Source organism: Gossypium hirsutum, chromosome A13, assembly GCF_007990345.1.
Source record: "Gossypium hirsutum isolate 1008001.06 chromosome A13, Gossypium_hirsutum_v2.1, whole genome shotgun sequence".
Classification (NCBI taxonomy): domain Eukaryota; kingdom Viridiplantae; phylum Streptophyta; class Magnoliopsida; order Malvales; family Malvaceae; genus Gossypium; species Gossypium hirsutum.
In genome coordinates, this window is record NC_053436.1 from 106,551,462 (window position 1) to 106,570,886 (window position 19,425).

The 19,425-nt window shown below is 33.8% G+C and overlaps 3 protein-coding genes across 5 annotated transcripts; 2 read left to right on the forward strand and 1 right to left on the reverse strand.

Moving 5' to 3' along the window:
• The first annotated feature begins 5,839 nt into the window (after positions 1–5,839).
• On the forward strand, positions 5,840–6,712 carry LOC121212567 (uncharacterized). Its single transcript, XM_041085618.1, has one exon. The coding sequence runs from the start codon at positions 5,959–5,961 to the stop codon at positions 6,352–6,354; it is 396 nt and encodes a 131-aa protein (XP_040941552.1). The 5' UTR covers positions 5,840–5,958; the 3' UTR covers positions 6,355–6,712.
• Positions 6,713–12,011: 5,299 nt separating this feature from the next.
• LOC107893385 (3-ketoacyl-CoA synthase 10-like) lies at positions 12,012–14,254 on the forward strand (the record flags this gene model as incomplete). Its single annotated transcript, NM_001326811.1, is given in 3 exon segments — positions 12,012–12,426; positions 12,523–13,148; positions 13,504–14,254. Coding segments are annotated over 3 exon segments (1,608 nt in total). The 3' UTR covers positions 14,072–14,254.
• An 849-nt stretch (positions 14,255–15,103) lies between these two features.
• On the reverse strand, positions 15,104–17,447 carry LOC107893384 (F-box only protein 13). Of its 3 annotated transcripts, none has more exons than XM_016818358.2 (2): positions 17,078–17,447; positions 15,104–16,513 (listed from the first exon to the last, which is right to left on the reverse strand). In XM_016818358.2, exon 2 carries the CDS (start codon positions 16,495–16,497, stop codon positions 15,298–15,300), a length of 1,200 nt encoding a protein of 399 aa, XP_016673847.1. In that variant the 5' UTR covers positions 16,498–16,513; positions 17,078–17,447; the 3' UTR covers positions 15,104–15,297. The 3 variants fall into 3 exon arrangements, with proteins under 3 accessions (XP_016673847.1, XP_016673849.1, XP_040941553.1); XM_016818360.2 differs by lacking the exon at positions 17,078–17,447 and adding an exon at positions 16,861–17,038; XM_041085619.1 differs by lacking the exon at positions 17,078–17,447 and adding an exon at positions 16,598–16,836.
• Between the last annotated feature and the right edge of the window lie 1,978 nt (positions 17,448–19,425).

Below are 19,425 nucleotides of genomic sequence, written 5' to 3' on the forward strand. Positions count from 1 at the left end.
ATGCCCTTCAATATCACAAGTGCGCCAGATGTCACTTTCAAAATCCCATCTCTCATAGTAACAACTGAACCATTGGATTCTAAGGCTCCCATTTCTCTCTTTCCGTTTTTATAGTTATTGCAAGGATAAACACGAATAAAGGACAACCGAGGGCCACTCTTTACGAGACTTGTCGGAAACAGTTATGGCCTAGGCCTACATTCGAAACAACAGAAGAAGGATCACGATATGTCCTTGTTTCTTTATTTTAAGGTTTTGGTTTTTGATCTGCTACCGCTTTGCCCTGCAGTTCTCCCATGGAAATCGGCAAAGGTGCAGACCGAAAAATTGAGTTTAACAACTTTGTAACGAAGATCACCTTGAATGTACCGAGTTCAGGCATTATTGAATGCACCGGAAATGTAAGCCGATAAAAAGAGCTCTTGGGACTTTGCAGCAATCCTTATGCTTTACAGCCTTAAAGAGCTAGGGAAGCTCATCATCCGTGAATCCTAATTCCGAGACATCAAGAACGGTGTAGTACCGTCCGACAGTCATCGATCACTGCCTTATAATAATAAAATAATTTTTTTCAATTTAGACAATCATATTTATTTTTGACCCGAATTCGAATAACATTAGTTTTCTATCATATTTAGCGGCTTACATTAATTAAGTTTAAATACTTTGCTAGTGAAATATATTGAATGCTTTGATGGCAGCCATTGATGACTTTGATTAAACCTTAAGTGCCAACTACAATTAAACATTAACCAGCCAATACATTGACCATTAAAATCTTGAAAGCTACTTTTCTCTAATTGCTGTCAATTTGTCCGCTGGTTTTTTCCGACTTTTTTTTTTACAATATTGATGATGAGACACGTAATATTCGGACATAAATACGAAAATATGAGTGTGATTTTTTGAAGGTAAATAGTTAGTGAGCATGTAAAGTACCATAGCATGAAAATGAAATTGAAAATTTATCCAATAAGGAGTTTATAGGAATGCGACATTTGTGAGACTATTGAAAAAGATCGTATAGATAAGATATTAAATTTAATTTTGATAGTCATGTTCACGGTGAGCAATGCCCGCAGTCACTCTCGCTTAACTTCTTCAAACGTACTTGGTTTCATTATTTTGTGTGGTAGCCTGCACGGCACTTTTCAAAAAAAGAAAAGAGAGCTTCCGATTATCGATTGGTGTTAGTGGTGCAAACAAAGAAGGGCATATAACAGCACTTTTAACAACCTAGTAACTTAAATAAAAACTTTTCTATAGTTAGTGATCATTTTACAATAATATTTTGAAGTTGAGTGACTAAAATGTAAATTTATTAATAGTTAGTGACATTAAGTATACCTTGCCCTACAAAATGTGCCTCAACACAATTTTACTAAAAAAAATTTTACACATGTTCTTAACATACATAACATGATGTATTATTAAAGTCTTATCAAAATATCCATTGAAATAGAGGAGGAAAAAGAGTGCAACTCGAATTTGTTCTCCTTGTGACTATGATGTAAGATCTTTGAGTTTACGTATTTCAATTTTGTATATTAACTTTTCAAATATTGAAGTAACCAATGCTTTAGTGATTATATGAGCCGAATTATCACTTGAATGGATTTGTTGAACATCTCTATCATTATTATTTTAAAGGTACACCTAAAGAAAAACTTTAGAAAAATATGTTTCATTTGCTCTCTTTTAATATGCATTGTTCTTTCAATTTGTCTTTATAACTATTGTCGAATTTTTTTTATTGGTAAGAAAGAGTAACTTAGGCTAAGGACTATCTAGCATAATAAACAGCGGTTATCTCAAATAGCGCATGATACATGCCTGTTTCTAAAATTTGTCGCACATAATCATAAAAAAATAATCAATTGATCCAAATTTCTATTTGGCCTTAATTTTTTTTCCATTTATCTTTATAACTGTTGTTGAATTTTTTTTATTGGTAAGAAAGAGTAACTTAGGCTAAGGATTATCTAGCATAATAAATAGCGGTTATCTCAGATAGCGCATGATGCATGCCTGCTTCTAAAATTCGTCGCACATAGCAAGGTGGATCATAAAAAATAATCAATTGATCCAAATTACCTGTAGCTTCCTTCACCATACAGTCAATAACTTTGTTATTATCTCTCGAGATGAGTCTATACCTCTTGTCAATTTTTTGTATCTCATGTATGAATCATCCTAACTTCAATAACACTGTTGGTTCCAGCTAATCCATTTCGCAGGATATCGACTAAAAGAGCATTATCACTCTCCATTTCCACCTGATGGAAACCACGTGCCCAAGCTATCTTTAGACCTTCAAGCATTACTCTAACTTCAACCTGAAATATATTAGTCATCTTCTCACAATTCTAAATCCCACAAGCCAGCCTCCAATAGGTCCTCTTATTGCTCCACCTAAGGCAGCCTTCGATCTTACCATTGAAATTGAGCCATCCACATTAACCTTGGCCCATCTGATATCTAAGAAGTTGCCACCACCTCCTTAAAGCAAATGTAGCTGCCCAAGCTTGAGACAAACCTTTGGTGTTCAAAAACTCAGTCCAAGTGGCCACCGAAGCAATAAGATCTTGATTATTACCACTAGCATGATTGAAGATAAACTCATTTCGATTCTCTTAAAGGAATCAACAGGCAATTGAATAGAAAGAACCCCACTCACCACTTTGGAAATTCAATTTCCCCGCATTTCTAATATTCCAAATAATCCATTTGACAAGTGAAAGGTTAAAGAAAACATTCCAATTAAACCTTGAAACCACAGATTTCCAAATGACATGAGCCAACCGACAATCTCTAACAACATGAGTTGTAGATTCCACAGACAAGCCACAACATTCACAGAAGGGATAATTGGACATACCTCGCATTGTACGTTCCTTATCAGTTAAGAGTTTTCCCTGGGCAAATAACAAAAGAAAAAAAATGAACTTTTTGTCGTGCCAAAACTTTCCAAGTGAAGGAGTCACTTTCGAACTTCCTTTAGACGTTAGGAGCAAGCATATTCTTGTACATTTGTGTAATAGAGAAAACACTTGCCGACATCTATATCCAAGTTAAATAAGCTTGACCAACAGCTTCCATTGGTGGATGGCAACCCAATATCTGCTCAACAATCTCACAAGAAAGAACCGAATGTAGCCAATCTACATCCCACGAACCATCAGTATTTATAATATCACAGACACCTAGGGAAACTTGAATAGGTTCGTTGCCGATGTAATATTGTGCCAAAGGCGTCGACTCATTAAGCCAAGTATCAAGCCAGAAATTAACCAGAGGACCATCTCGAACTGCTCAGATGAGACCCTTCTTTACATCTTCCCAAACATTAGCTATGGACCGCCAAATGTAAGAGCAGTTATTATGATGAATATCATCGGTCAAGATCCCATGAATATTATATTTATTCCTCAAGATCCGAAGCCAGAGCATTTAAGTATTAGCCACCAGGTTAAACCCCAACTTTAAAAGGAAGAGTTTTTTATGATCTTGAAGTCTCTTAATCCCTAAACCCCCATTAAAACTTGGTGTACAACAAGCATCCCAGTTAACCAGTAACACTTTCTTTTCTGATGTTGATGATCCCTACAAAATAACTACTAGCCAACTTATCAATTTCATAGCAGACTAACATTGGAATTCTAACAGTAGTCATAAAATAGTTAAGGATCATAACTAATACACTCTTAACCAGAGTAAGACGACTAGCCAACTAAAGTTTTCGAAAATCCCAGCCACTAAGTTTAGATCGACCTTTGTCAACTAGAAATTGAAAAGTGCCAACCTCACTTTATTATGAAAGAAAAGGACACCAAGATACTTGCCTAGATTGCCGACTTTAGTAAAACCAAGTTTAGAACTTAACCTTGAAGATACCTCATCAGAAACATTCCTTGAGAAAAATACTTGGGTCATCAATCTATTCACACGATGATCTGAGTAATGACAAAAGGTATCTAGGACCTGTTTGAGACAATCAACTCCCCTATCATCAGCTCTATAAAAGAGCAGAAGGTCCTCTACAAAAAAAAGAGATAAAAGGGGACCTCTACGAGAAAGTAACAAAAGTTCCCAAAACCCCTTTTCCATAGCCACTTCAATCATATGCCCAAGCCTTTTCATTACTAACACAAACAAATAAGGAGAAAGGGGATCCCTCTGTCTGACTCCTTTCGATGGAATGAATTTCTCTATTAGAACATTATTCTATCAAATTTACATAGATGATGACGTGACACAATTCATTATTACACGAACCATAACTTCAGGCAAACTAGCATCGTATAAGGTATCTTGTAGGAAATCCCATTAAACCCGGTCATAGGCTTTATCCAAATCATCATTGATTGTCGTTCATCCCTTTTTGCTTTTAGTTGTCTTCATCGTGTGAAGAGCCTCTTGAGCAATAATGATGTTATCAGAAATAGAGCGTGAAGCTATAAAACTTGATTGACTCTTTTTCACAATAACTTTCATCATCTATCGAAGACGAATAACGATCATTTTAGTAATGATCTTATACAAAACAGTACAAAGATTGATAGGTCAAAATTAGCTTATAGAATCTACATCGATAACTTTCGAAATCAAAACCAAAAGGGTCCTATTAAGATCCAAATCCAGCTGCCCACCCGTGAGGACATGCCTAACCATCTTCAAATTAACAATCGATCTAAATTAAATTATACCGTTGGATCTGAGTGACATTAATTATAAATAGAGACTTTCCCCTCATTTGTAATAATCCCTTGTATTCCATTCAAAGCTAGCAAATATATTTTAAGAGAATTTACTCAAACACCTTGTGAGTGATGTTTTCTTATGGATTTTTCTGTTATTTCGTTGCTTTTTTATCTTTGAGTTGCTTTCACTTTATTTTTGGTGCCTTGAAGAATTTCTATTGAAAATTCTCATTTTGCGAGAGGTAGGTTAACTTAAACGGATTTGAAATAAAAAAATCGCCTAATGTCACACGGATTGTAAGACTACCGTTCTAACTCCATAATACAATAAATAAATTGACAAAAACTAGAAGGTGTTTAGGAATCCAATTGTCTTCAATATTATACCCGATACTCTTTCCAACTTCATCTGAAAATAAATATATATTAAATAAATATAACTTTTAAAAATTTTAAAAAATATATTTAAATGTTTTCAGTAAATATTTTATAAAAACAACTTTAAAAAATATATATTACAATAATAAATCTGATTTAATATATGAAAAATGAAAATACCCATTAAAAATTAAAGGGATAATATTATATGTATCTTAGTGCATAAATCTCATACACTATCAATGAATCATATTAAGTCACGTCATTAATAAATAAAACAGAAAAATATTAAACAACTTAAAAATAAATATTGATAAGTTTATTTAAATATAATTAACATGTAAAACCTAAAGAAAATAAGGACAAACCTTCTAAACTCACTCATCTCTTTTTCTAGTTCATTATGCAATTCAATTTTTGTTGAAAGTATTTATTGACAAGCATGATTTAGCACGTACATAGTTTTGGGATTTTTGGTTTTAGGATTTCTTTTGAAAAGATATAATTATTTCACTAATTTTTAATCATTGTTAAGCTATTTTAATAGAGATCTAAACTTAGTAAGTATGGCTCTTCTAATTGATTCTTTTCCAATATTTTAGAAAACAGTTATATGTGTGAACTATAAATCACATGGGTTTTATGGAGTTATGCTTCGTATTTTTTTGGCTTTTTTTCTTGTAGTTAAATTATATTTTGGTACTTTGATTAGCGTATGTTATTTTAATATTATTTAACTTACAGAGATAAGAAACTTGCCTCTATTCCTGAAAACACCCATAGTTAAACAGAGAAGACATTGAGATCAAAGGTACTGTTTGATGTAGCCTTCGATAGGAGAAATTTTCGATCGGCCTCAGGGGTAGTGGTGCGGGACCAGATGGGGATGTTTAAAGCTTCAAAGACGACTCTCCATGAAAATATCTCCTCTTCATTCGTAGCCGAAGCTCTTGCAGGGTTAGAGGCCATCAAGTTAGTAACATCAATGAGTTTATCTTCAGTAATAATAAAGGGAGACTCGAAGACAGTTATTAAGAAATGTAAATCGCAAAAAGTAGACAAATCCGTTCTTGGAGCAATTATTCCAGATATTCAGGGCAAAAGAGTCAGTTTTCAAGATGTTATTTTCCAGTTTATTCCTAGATCGGAGAATGTTCAAGCAAATAACCTAGCAAAAGGAGCACTAGAGAAAAGGGAAGCATCATACCTGGGGAGGAAAGGGAGGAGTCACAGCGCGACAGATCCAGAAGGAAGATGGAGAGAAGAACCAGATTGATTTGCTTTGAAATGGGGAAATGAGAAGTCATAATAGCTGATATCTGGAAAATCTTAGAAAAGTTATCTTGGAATCGATGTGACTATTGACAGGAAGAGACGATCGATGTAATGTTGGCTAGGCTATCTTTGATTTGACTAGGTTTATTAATTAGTTTTACTTTTTCTCCAGATATTTTAGTTTGAGCACTAAGTTTTCTGTTTTTTGGTTTTTTTTCAGTGTTCGGGCTCCTTCCTTTAGTTAAAAAGTAAGTCCAGTTTTCTTTTATTTATGTTTTTTCATATGGTCCTAAGCCCAGACGTTAATTGTTTTGGGTTTTGTTTTTATTATTCTCAATAAATAAAAGCCCAGTCTCTATATTCAAAAAAAAATTATTTAACTTACAAATTTAGCTTATAAATAGGTTATTTTTCTACCTTAGAAAGAAAGATAACTCATTACACATTTAGGTATTAGTATTTACAAGCTTTTAGAGAATTTTGTATTTATGTTTTGAGGGTTCTTATTTTGGGTTTTGAGTTTAGTTTATCTCTATTTTTTGTACTATTCGTTTTTGCCGTTTTAGTGAAATTATCTTTGCCCGTGATTTTTATCCTCTTCGGAGAGGTTTTTCCACGTAAAGATTTGTGTTCGATATTTTTAATCACTTCATTATTTTACTTGTTTGTTGCTTAAATTGGGTTTATTCCCAATAAATTGGTATTAGAACTAGTTTGATTTCTATAATCAACCCGGTGAGAAATGGTAACAACAATATTTGATATTGATAAATTCAATGACATCACAAATTTTAAACTGTGACAAGTTTGGATAATGGCAAATTTGATTTAGAATGATCTTGAGAAGGTCCTTACAGTGGAGAAACTTGCAGACATGGATAAATCAAAATGGGATAGGTTAGATAAAAAAGGCTTTATCCATAATTCAATTATGTCTAACAAATAATGTGTTGCAGGAGGTTTTGATGGAGAAAATGACATTCACCTTATGGAAAAAGTTAGAAACCCTTTAAGCAAAAAAGTATCTGGCTAATCGATTAGTACTGAAACAATAGTTGTACACATTTCGCATGAACGAAGGTGAGCACCTTAGATATCACATCAGTCAATTTATTACTCATTTGAATGATTTAAAGAATTTTGAAGTTCAGATTAACGATGAAGATCAGGCTATATTATTATTGTGCTATTTACCTTATTCATACAATTCTTTCAGAAAGACCCTGATTTATGGCAAAGATAATCTCTCATTCGAAGATGTGAAGGATCATCTGTTGAGTAATGACAAACACAACAATTAGTTTGGTTTGACTAGGAAATCAGATAGGCAAGTCTCGATATTGGTAGCATCAAAGAAGCAAGACAAGAGATGTCGCTATTGTAAGAAGTTAAGTCACATCAAGGCAGATTGTTACAAACTGTGAAATAAAAAGGCTGCTAAAAGCAACGAGGAAGATTTAACTGGTGCTAATTTAGCTAATGACAAGGGTGATGATTCATTGTTGGTGTCAACAAGTAAAAACTCTGAGCTTACGTCCGAGTGGATCTTAGGTTTAGGGTGTTCTTTTCACATGTGTCTCAATAGGGATTGGTTCTCCACATGCAGTTCGGTTGAAAGTGGAGTTATGGCATGGGGAATGATTCACCCAATAAGGTAATCAATATTGATACTTTTCAGATTAGGATGTACGATAAGATAATTAGGACATTGTCAGATGTTAGGCATGTGTCTGATTTAAAGAAAAATCTCATCTCCTAGGAAATTTTGGATTTGAAGGGTTATAAAATTAACATCGAGTTAATGTATCCTATGGGGATCTTTTTTTTATGAAAGATAAAAATATTTGACAATCTTTATATTTTGGAAGGGTCAATGGTGACCGGTGAAACAGGATGCCCCTCGTCTGTTAAAGAGTTGAAGTCGACTCGTTTGAAGTAGAGACAACTTGGTCATCGGATAGAAAAAGGTATGATTGTTTCGTATAAGAGAGGTTCTTTTTTGGATGCAGGTTTTGAAAAGATAAGGCACTATATTAGTGGAAATTAGTCCCGAGTAAATTTTGATTTGGTAGTGCACAAGTCGAAGACTAGAAGACTTCTAGCTTCTAAGCACATCTTCGACTCAGTTAATATCCTGCATAGTTTGAGATAAGCTCGTGGTGGGCTTTGGCAAAGGAAACATTATGGAAATACGAGTTAATGTGGAGATTTGTAGAGTTATGGCTCGTACTTTTCAGTTTTTGTTCTCCCAATTAAACTTTATTTTTAGTTTCCCACTTAAACTCTGATTAGTGGAGGTTATTTTAATATTATTTTACCTACAAATTTAGCTTATAAATAAGTCATTTTTCCACCCTAAAAAGATAACTCATTACACATTTAGATATTAGTTTTTATAAGCTTTCAGAGAATTTTGTGTTTACGTTATGAGGGTTCTTATTTCGGGTTTCAGGGGTTTAGTTTTATCTCCATGTTTTGTACTATTCGTTTCTGTTGTTTTAGTGAATTTATCTTTACCCATAGTTTTTATCCTCTTTTGAAGGTTTTTTCTACGTAAAATATTTGTGTTCGATCTTTTTAATCTCTTCGTTGTTTTACTTGTTCGTTGTTTAAATCAGGTTTATCCCAACATTTTTTTTATGGATTATTTGTAATTAGATATTCCTATTATTGTCACTCAATTGGTATGTGTATTGTTGTCAATGCAGGAGGATGTGAGTTTGAGTGCACTGAAGCGCATTATCCTCTTATTTATGGGTTAAGAAGAGATTTGATAAGTCAAAATTTATATATATTTTTATCTCATGCTTAGTACATTTTTGGATGAATTATCATTAGATTTGTGAAATTTGATACTCCTAATTCTTTAATTTCATGTTTTATATTTAGGTGAGCATAGGAGAGTAAAAAGAGCGAGAAACGGGCCAAAAACAGAGAAAATGGGTCAACATGGAAAATCAACACGGCCTGGACTTCCTCACACGGGTAGACCACATGCCCGTGTCTATTTAGCAGACTCTAACACGGCCTAAACCACCCCACACGGGCCTGTCACACGGGCGAGTCCCTGTCGAGCCCAAGTCTAGTTCTACTCGAAAAAGGTCACTTTTGAGGGTTTTGAAGCATTCTAAAGTCTGTATAAACACCCGAAGAGGCACCTAAAGAAAACACACGGAGTGAGAGGGAAAAAATTACTCGAAGAAAGCCGATTGATCCATCTCAGAAGCCGAATTCTCCTTCAAGACTGAATATCTCCTTTCAATTTCCTTCAGGGTTTTTGGATTTCTTTATGTTTTGTTATTATTATTCTTCTGAGATGTTATCTTTTACACATATGAACTAAATCCCCTAAATACCTAAGGGGGATGAAACCTAAGACGGATCTTATTACTATTTTCTGAATTATATGATAAATACTTGATTTGTTCTTAATTATGTGTTCGTAATTCTTGCTTTAATATTCCAGGATATTGATTCAAGTGTTGGTGTGCTTATTCAGAGGAGCAAAAGTCCCTGTCTAAGAGTATATCTAGTATAATTAAGCGCAGTTGATTGCACCCTTAGACATAGGGTGACATAAATCTGTCGGATTAGGGTCAAACCTAATAAGGAAATCCATAGATCGAGTTAATGCAACATTAAGGGTTTTAATTAGAAAGAGATTTCAATTAATCAACCTAGGGTTAGACGTTGTTAGTCTTGAGAGAGATAATAATATAAATTAGGGATTTCTACGGATCAAGTCAAGTGAATAAATCGTCTAATTCAGAATCAAATAACAAGTGAAGTCTAGGTGGATTCTTTCTTGGGTATTGTCTAAATCAATTAGACAAAAGTATTTCCCCAATTTACTTCCTGTGCATTCTTAGTTTAGTTAATTAGTTTAGATAAAGCAAATCCCTTTATTTTTAGGCTAAATAATAAAAAGAAGGTTAATTCTAGTACTTTTAGTTGCTGTGGGTTCGACATTCCGGTCTTGCTATAAACTATACTACTGTTCAATAGGTGCGCTTGCCTTTATCGTGATAATAGTTAGTCTTCAAGTACGATCAATCATAATTATAAAACTTACCATGAACATCAAAGCTATAGGTAGTTCTATGTATTGTGTCAAAAAGAAAAGATATGAGTAAAACCTATAATGAGATTATTTTTAAAAAAAACTATTCTTATTATTGATTTTCTTTTAAGATTTTAGAGAACTTTAACTGAAACTTATCAATTTTGTCCATTGAGTAGGAAGGAGATGAGAAAATAATACTTTAAATTATTTTAATTATACTTAAATAAATTTATCAGTATTTATTTTTAAGTCCTCAAAATTTTTTTATTTTACTTATTGATGAGGTGACTGAATATGATTCATTGATAGTGCATAAGACTCATACAATAACGATTCATTAAATATTATCCCTTATATTTATTTATTAAGTTGCATTAAGGATGGCAATGGGGCAAGACGAGGGCAAAGGTGAATGTTGCTAAATCCACCATCGTTCTATAGTTGGCTGTTATGCTCCACTATGGATGTATAACCACCTCTATAGATGTTGCACGCATCCATCCAACTTCACTTCACTTCAATTTAATTTTTGCTATTTATTTTTAATATTTCTAATCTTTTTTAAATTCAAGTAAAGATTCAATGATAATTCTTTAAAAGAATTTGAACATAAAATATATGATTTTTTTTCTATAATACGTTACTATATTTCTACCCTTCTAATACGTTATATATAAGAATAAAATGATAATTTCATATAGTATAGTGAGATGGGACAAAATGAGATAAGACAAGTAATTATTATAACCGTTTCATATCTAAAATCAAAAAAATGAAAATCCACAACACCTTGCTCGGCTGTCATTTTCGAGAAAAAAATATCTTAATTCGAAATTTATTGGATAGTTTAAGTTTTGTGGCATATACATTTTAACCAAAGAAAAAAAACCATGCAGTGGGTTATTAATGGAAATCCAACCGATTGCCTGAATCTGAACCATACCCTGAACTTGAAATCGGGCAGGATTTCCTGTTCCACAAACCCAACATGTTGAACCAAAGAATCCAGAACCTTCTCTATTCGGTGTGCAAGTGGTGCTTTGTGGTTTAGACCTTTAAGTCTGCTGCTTTACTACTACCTATTTATTTCAAGTAAAGATGGTGGTTATGTATTTTTATAGATATGTGCAACTAAGGCTTAAACAGCTTATGCCAGCTGCTACCTTCAAAAGGAGAACCTCCCAACTACTCCCTCCAATGCAATCTTAATTATGGGTTTATTTGTCTTTGCACATTATTTGAGTGCAAAAACAAAATGGAAGGCAAAGGATAAGACTGAATATCCAAAAAAAAATTCACAAGAAAATGTAGGTTCCACAAACAACTTTATATCACACATACATGTATTACCAGTTGGTAATCGTAATAAACCAAACAAAAACCCTGTTTTATTGCCTTTGAATTGGACTAGATTTCATTTAATGAAAGAATTCATGGCGATTTCAAAACCTTTCAACTACTTACCACCGGTCCAAGTTGGTGTAAACATTAACTATATCCACCCACCACCTTTCATCCCACATTAATGCATCCCTCTCTCTCTATATATATGTATGTATGGTGGTGGTTCTTCACCGTTACACCAGGTCTTTTAATATGGCTAGAAATGAGCAAGATCTGTTGTCAACTGAGATTGTCAACCGTGGGATCGAATCATCGGGACCGAACGCCGGTTCGTTAACGTTCTCGGTTCGGGTTCGAAGACGACTACCTGATTTTCTTCAGTCAGTTAACTTGAAGTATGTGAAGTTAGGGTACCATTATTTGATCAACCATGGTATATATTTGGCTACCATACCTGTTTTGGTACTCGTTTTTAGTGCCGAAGTGGGTAGTCTTAGTAGGGAAGAGCTTTGGAAAAAGCTTTGGGAAGATGCTCGTTATGATCTCGCCACCGTGCTGTCTTTTTTCGCTGTTTTTGTGTTCACCGTTTCCGTTTACTTCATGTCACGCCCTCGTTCCATTTATCTAATTGATTTCGCTTGTTATCGTCCTCACGATGACTTAAAGGTGAAAAATAATGAACAATAATGAACATATGTTCATGCATGCATCTCGTCAACTATATTTCTCTATTTGGCCTTAAATTTTTTTTTCCATTTTTAGGTGACGAAAGATCAGTTCATTGAGCTTGCAAGAGCATCAGGCAAGTTCGATGAAGCGAGTCTTGAATTCCAGAAAAAGATACTGAAATCTTCAGGGATTGGGGACGAAACATATGTTCCGAAGGTGATTATGTCTAAAGAAAACTGTGCCACAATGAAAGAAGGCCGTCTCGAGGCGTCGACTGTGATGTTTGGTGCCTTGGATGAGCTCTTTGAGAAAACCAGGATCCGACCCAAGGATGTTGGGGTCCTCGTTGTGAACTGTAGCATATTCAACCCGACTCCGTCCCTTTCGGCGATGATCATCAACCATTATAAGATGAGAGGTAATATTTTGAGCTACAACCTCGGCGGGATGGGGTGCAGTGCGGGGATTATTGCGGTGGATTTGGCTCGAGATATGTTGCAAGCTAACCCGAATAACTATGCGGTGGTGGTGAGCACTGAGATGGTGGGTTATAATTGGTACCCTGGACGGGACCGGTCCATGCTTGTTCCGAATTGTTTTTTCAGGATGGGATGCTCCGCTGTGCTTTTGTCTAACCGCCGTCGTGACTACCGCCGTGCTAAGTATCGGCTTGAACACCTTGTACGGACGCATAAAGGTGCCGATGACCGGAGTTTCAGGTTTGTTTCCCTTTTTACCTGTTCATGCGGGATTAATTACAGCTAACGTTACAATGTATAGCTTGGTAGATGGTTAAATAAATGCAAAACAAGATATAAATATTTTAATATTATAATTATTGTAGTAAATATAAATATAAATTAATTTAAGCAAAATTATAATATAATAAAATACATTAATAACTACATTGATGAGATCCTTAAATATTTGTGAAATTCATACTTATATACTAATTTTATTTAAAGAATTACTTGGAATACTTGGAGAAAATTTTAACTTTTCCAGTATTTATTATAATATAATAAATATTTTTATTCAAAATATTATTTATTTTTGGATAAACATTTGGATCAGGTCAATTTACCAGGAAGAAGATGAACAAGGTTTCAAAGGTCTTAAAGTCAGCAAAGACCTAACGGAAATCGGCGGCGACGCCCTCAAAACCAACATCACAACATTGGGTCCACTCGTCCTCCCCTTCTCCGAACAACTCTTCTTCTTCGCCACCCTTATTTGGCGCCATTTCTTCGGCGGCGATAAATCCAAGACCTCCCTATCACCGTCGTCGAAGCCATACATCCCCGACTACAAGCTCGCCTTCGAACACTTCTGCGTCCACGCCGCAAGCAAGACGGTGCTAGACGAGCTGCAAAAGAACTTGGAACTCAGCGAAAACAACATGGAAGCATCGAGGATGACCTTACACCGATTCGGCAACACATCGAGCAGCAGCATATGGTACGAATTGGCTTATTTGGAAGCTAAAGAAAGGGTTAAAAGAGGGGATAGGATCTGGCAAATAGCATTCGGTTCTGGGTTTAAATGCAACAGTGTGGTTTGGCGATCCATGCGTCGTGTGAGGAAGCCTTCAAGGGATAACCCATGGCTTGATTGCATTGATAGATACCCTGTGAGAGCTTAGATTTACTTGAATGGCCGCTGGTTGATAATAATTATGATCTTTTTGTGTTTATCATTCTCTAGTTGGTTTATATTTTCAGAAGAAAGGGGGGCGGGAGAACGATTGGAAAATTGTTCTATCTTTGTTTCATGGTTTCTGGAAACTTTTCTCTATGAATTTAATTGTATGAAAAAAGTGTTGAAATTGTGTAGTCTAATGTTTTTATATTTTAAAAGAAAGAAATGAAGAAAACATTGTATTGTTATTTTTTTTATTAAATATGTTCACATTTTGAAATTAGTAAACCAATATTTTCAAAATTGTTTCCACTATGGATTCAATTAGTTTTTAATCGATTTATATCGAATTTTGATTTAATCACTTTAAAAATATTTTTTTATTTGATATTTCGATTGATTTGATATTTAAATTTATGTTCAAATAACATTATAAAAAACTGTTTATTTAATAGTTGTATAATTAAAAAAAATTTAATTAATTTAAACTTAACAAAAAAAAATTATCAATATTAATAATTAAAGGTAAATTCCTAGAAACACAAATATAGGGATTGAATTCTTAATTATCGAAAAGTAGAGACTATATGTATAGTTTAACCTTAATTTTATTGTATGAGGCAATGGGCCTTGAAGATAAACAATTGGGCTCAGTGTGGGTCGGATTAATGGGTACTTATAAACATTTTTGGTAAAACATTTCTATAGTCCCTCTAAATTTTGATATTGAACAAATTGATTTTATTAAAAGAAATTAAAGTAATTTAATCCTTTTCAATTGATTTTATTTATTTATTGTTGGGATAATAGGACTTCATGGTTGCATAATTCTAGTTCTAATTCTAAAAAATTAATAAATTTACTCTCAATATTTACATATTCTATCAATTTAGTTCTGATTTTAGATTTATTAGATATCCAATTTATTATTATTTTTAAGAATAAAATATTTGTTGAAGACTTTTTTGAAAAACAAAATTAGAAAACTCTTGAAATTTTATACCATGAAATTCCAACTGAATGATGAAACCAATAATAGTCTCAAAGCATAATCTCATGAATACATTCAACAAATTACATCATAATATGATTGTATGCCAACTTTTGTGGGCTAATCTGCTTAAACAATTCAAATAACAGAACAAATACTCAATGAATACTAGAAATAACAAAATAAAATGAAGCAATGTCCTTTTAAACCATTGCTTACAATTCACACCATTGTTTTTTTCATACCGAAGCCTCAATCCTCGGCTCAAACGACAACGCAGACATGAACTCCAACGATTCACCGTTCACCGAGCATTCGGGCAATTCCACCCATCGGTTCGTCACGAAATTGTACAGAACATAGCTGCAAAGCTCAGCAGAGCTTAAGCAGATAAAGATCTGATCACCAGCACCAACACAGTTTATGTCCAACTTCTTGTCGTAAAACTCGTGTGACATTGCAGGCGGCATCGCTGCAATCTGATTCCATGTCTTCGTTTTTGGATCACATTGCCATACCCTAAGGCTAGCACTTTCGAAGAATTCGGATAACACTACGACCAACATCTCTCCTTTACACTCCACCACATCGATGGAGTACTCAGAGAAGACCGGCAACAGTCTTGGGTATTCGGAGAAACACTTTTGGGTAAGATTGCAAGCAATTACTCTGCCTGAGGAGGTGAGGAAATAAACAATCTCTTCACCATCTTTAAGTGTAAACACTGATGAATATTGCTTGGAAGGGCTTCTTTGCATGTTGGTTACCACTACGTTTCCGGCTGTACTAAGGAAGTAAACGGCATCATCATCGTTGTCGTTGGATTTGGTACAATCATCGGCGTTTCTTCTCAACATAATCTCTTCTTCCCAGCAATTGGTAATCGAGTTATAAACTTTAAACGAAAGTTTTGGAAGATCACCAGAGACCAAAACTAGCTTATATGAACCATGGTAGTTGGAATATGCATTCATTGCAATAGCAAGAAGGGACTGACCCGGATCCACAGGAGGCAGTTCGCGACAAGATCCAGTCACGGGATTGCATACGATGTAACCACCAGACATGTTTCTAAAACAAACGAGGCCACCGGACGCTGCAACCGGGATGGAGTCGCGGTTATGATCACGCAATAGTAGAGACGGATGGTTGAGTCTTTTCCAACTACTCTTGGCGGAATCAAAGACAATCGATCGATTAAGATCGGCGTCCACCATGTAAAACCATGGATCCCTTGAAGGAATCCTTGAGCAAGCAAGCTTGAAACTTTGAGAATCCGCCATTGATTTCCATCTCTTGCACACTGAACCGAGGCGAAACAACGTTGAAGTTGGCAGCCATGAGAGTACCCTTTCTAAAAGGTCTTCATTAAGCTCATCCAAGGACCCTTCTTCAACTAACTTTCTCTTCTTTGAAATGCAGCCATTACCAATCTCCATTATTTCAGAAAATTAACTGCAATCAACAATAGATTATCAAATTATACCATTAAACAAAGGAATCAAAAGCAAAAAAAGAAAAGTTCCCCTAATCAATCACCATTTTTAGAGAATAAATGTAACAAGGCAAATGAGGGCTTGAATAATCACATCATTAATTATAAAGATTAGGCAAAATTTGACAACCTAACTAACACGTTAGCCATTAAAGGTCCATACACATGATAAAAAGCACTAAGAGACTCTAGTTTGTTCCTATTTTCTCGTATTAAAACCGAAAATTTAGTTCCTATCAAAAAGTTACTGTAATGAAGCGCTAAAAATAGTGCTAACATTAAAGAAGTGATAACAACAACACCATACCACTTGGGTAAGAACAAAAAAAGACCATAAAAAAGTCATTGTTTCAAAGCTCCACTTGATTTTCACTTCTAAATTCTTGAAAAGAAGATTGGGTATCCATCAATTGAAGTGGGAAAACTCAAAAAACTAAAAAAAAAAAAGTTTTTTTCTTTAAATTGTAACAAAAGATAAAACGTAACCCATTAAAGAAATAAGGTTGGAATGAGAGGGGAAGTACCTGAGATGAGAGTGTAAGAGAGATTGCAAGCGGGTGGAAGGAGAGCATTAAGTGAACCTTGGTGTGACTTTTGTGGGTTTTAAAGAGTTGAAACAGACCCTAAAGCAAAGCCTAAAAAAGAGAAAGCAACAGTAAAGATAAACAAAGTAAAAGGGGGTATTTTTAGAGGGAGGGGAGGGGAGGAAACTTCCTTTGAGGGGGTGGCTGTTGCTCTTTTTGTAAGCGTTGACACACTATAAGACAAGGAGCGAGCATAACGAAGCAAAGCAAAGATTTTTTTTATACTTTTAACCAAAGAAACAGAAGTGAAAGTGAAGCCTCACTCACCTCACACACATACATACACACGGGTAAAGAGATAAAGAGAGAGACAGCAAATGAAACAAAAAAAATTTCTAGGTTAAATTATCTTGATTAAGTCCTTATACTTTAATTTAATTGTTTTTAATTCATATATTTTTAAATTTTTAAATTCTAGTCCTAATTAACTAAAACTGATGGAATTGGAAGGTAAAAACTAAATCTACAACTTTATATGCATGACCACAATTACAGATTTTAATCAAAGCGGATTTAATCACTAACATTTGGGTCAAAACTCAAATTCTAAAGTTCAAAAAAGTATGGGACTAAAACTGGCCAATTCTAAAAGAACAAAAACTAAATCTATAATTCATACATAATACAAGGACTAATAGCAAAATTTAACCAAAAATCTAGTAGAAGTTGACTCTTGGAACTGGACAGTGCATTAGATTCTGGGTTAGGGCCAACCAACCTATGAACTTGAAAAGAAAAGAAAAAAAGCAGGAGGATTTGGATTGAGCTGTTTTCTTTGAACTTTAAGCATAAAAGAAAGAGAAAACACACGTAGGTTTAGGGTTGAGTAAAAGAGAAGGAAGGAGAAAAAAAAATTGGGGTTTGGGCATTTCCATGTCAAAGCCTGACTCAAGAGCCTCTCTCGGCTGCATTGCTGACCTTTGTAAAGCAAAAGCATAGAAAGAAAGATACTTTGGTGTAGCGTTTTGCTTTCTTTTGTTTTTCGCCTTCCTCGTTGAGGAATCTCTTTTGGTTCTTTTTTTCTCTCTTTCTTTCTTTCTTTCTTTCTTTTCTTTTCTTTTCTTTTCTTTTCATTTTTCTGTATTAAAAGTCAAAATGTTCCCCAGAAACAAGAATCCATTCATATATCCATGAAACCCTACTGATAATAATGAAATCAACCATTAAGCTAAAAACTATCAAACAATCACCGGTGAGGGATTGAAGTAATAGATATTATGTATGGATTCAAGTATCTGAGCCTAGTGTAACAACAATGACGACGAGATTAAATACGATAAAATAGTATAAATTTATGTTGTAATTATGAGTGTATTAGAAGAATTGATTAATTTTTTAATAATTATTTGAATGTGGTTATTGGAACTGTAACTAAAAAGAAAAAAAGGAAAGAAGAAAAGCCGTTAATTACGTTTGTTTCCTTTGTTTAGGCATTGCGTTTTTCAAAGAGACACGGATTGCGATGCTTATATGTTACATGGTCGGGTCAGCCTGCTTTCTTCTATTTAGCCCATTTTCCTGGCCCCCTCCATCTTATCATATCATTTACCAACAAAAATTTAATATTTAATATTTTTAAAATATCGATAGAGTCTTAGTTCGATTAATATGAGTATTATTGTCAATATAAAAATACATGAATTTGAGTGCATTAAAACACATTATCTTTTTATTTATGGGTTGGAAAGGAGTTATGGGTAGTTTTAGATATTGTTTAAAAAAACACACTGATGTAATCAAAACTTATAATTAGATTGTTAAAAAAATTAATTTTTCATTTAAAAATCTGAATTCAATCATTAATATTAGTAGTATCTTTTAAAAAAATTTATCAACTTAATATATTAATTAGGTTACCTTTATATGACCTAATATGTAATTGATGAAAAATAAAACATGTTGAAGTTGATAAATTCTTATGGAAATTACCAATGATGATGATAATTGTATTAGGATTTTAAAATTTAAAGTTTACAGTACTTGAATTTTATAATTTTTAAAATATAAGGATTAAATCTTAAGTTTTGTAGAAGTATAAGGACTAACAACATATTTTAACCACGTATATATAAATTTTAAGTTGCCAATGAGGTGTTTGTACTACAGGGAAAGTTTAAGGCTAAGGACTTAAATCCTAAATTATTTTGATTTAATACTATTTATTCTCATATGTTTTGCTTTTAATTGTATCTATACTTGTAAAGTTAAAAAAAAAATTTAGTAATGTCTTTTTTTTTTTGCAATATTAAGGATAGGAGATAAGAAAAATATGGTTTAAACCCGTATTA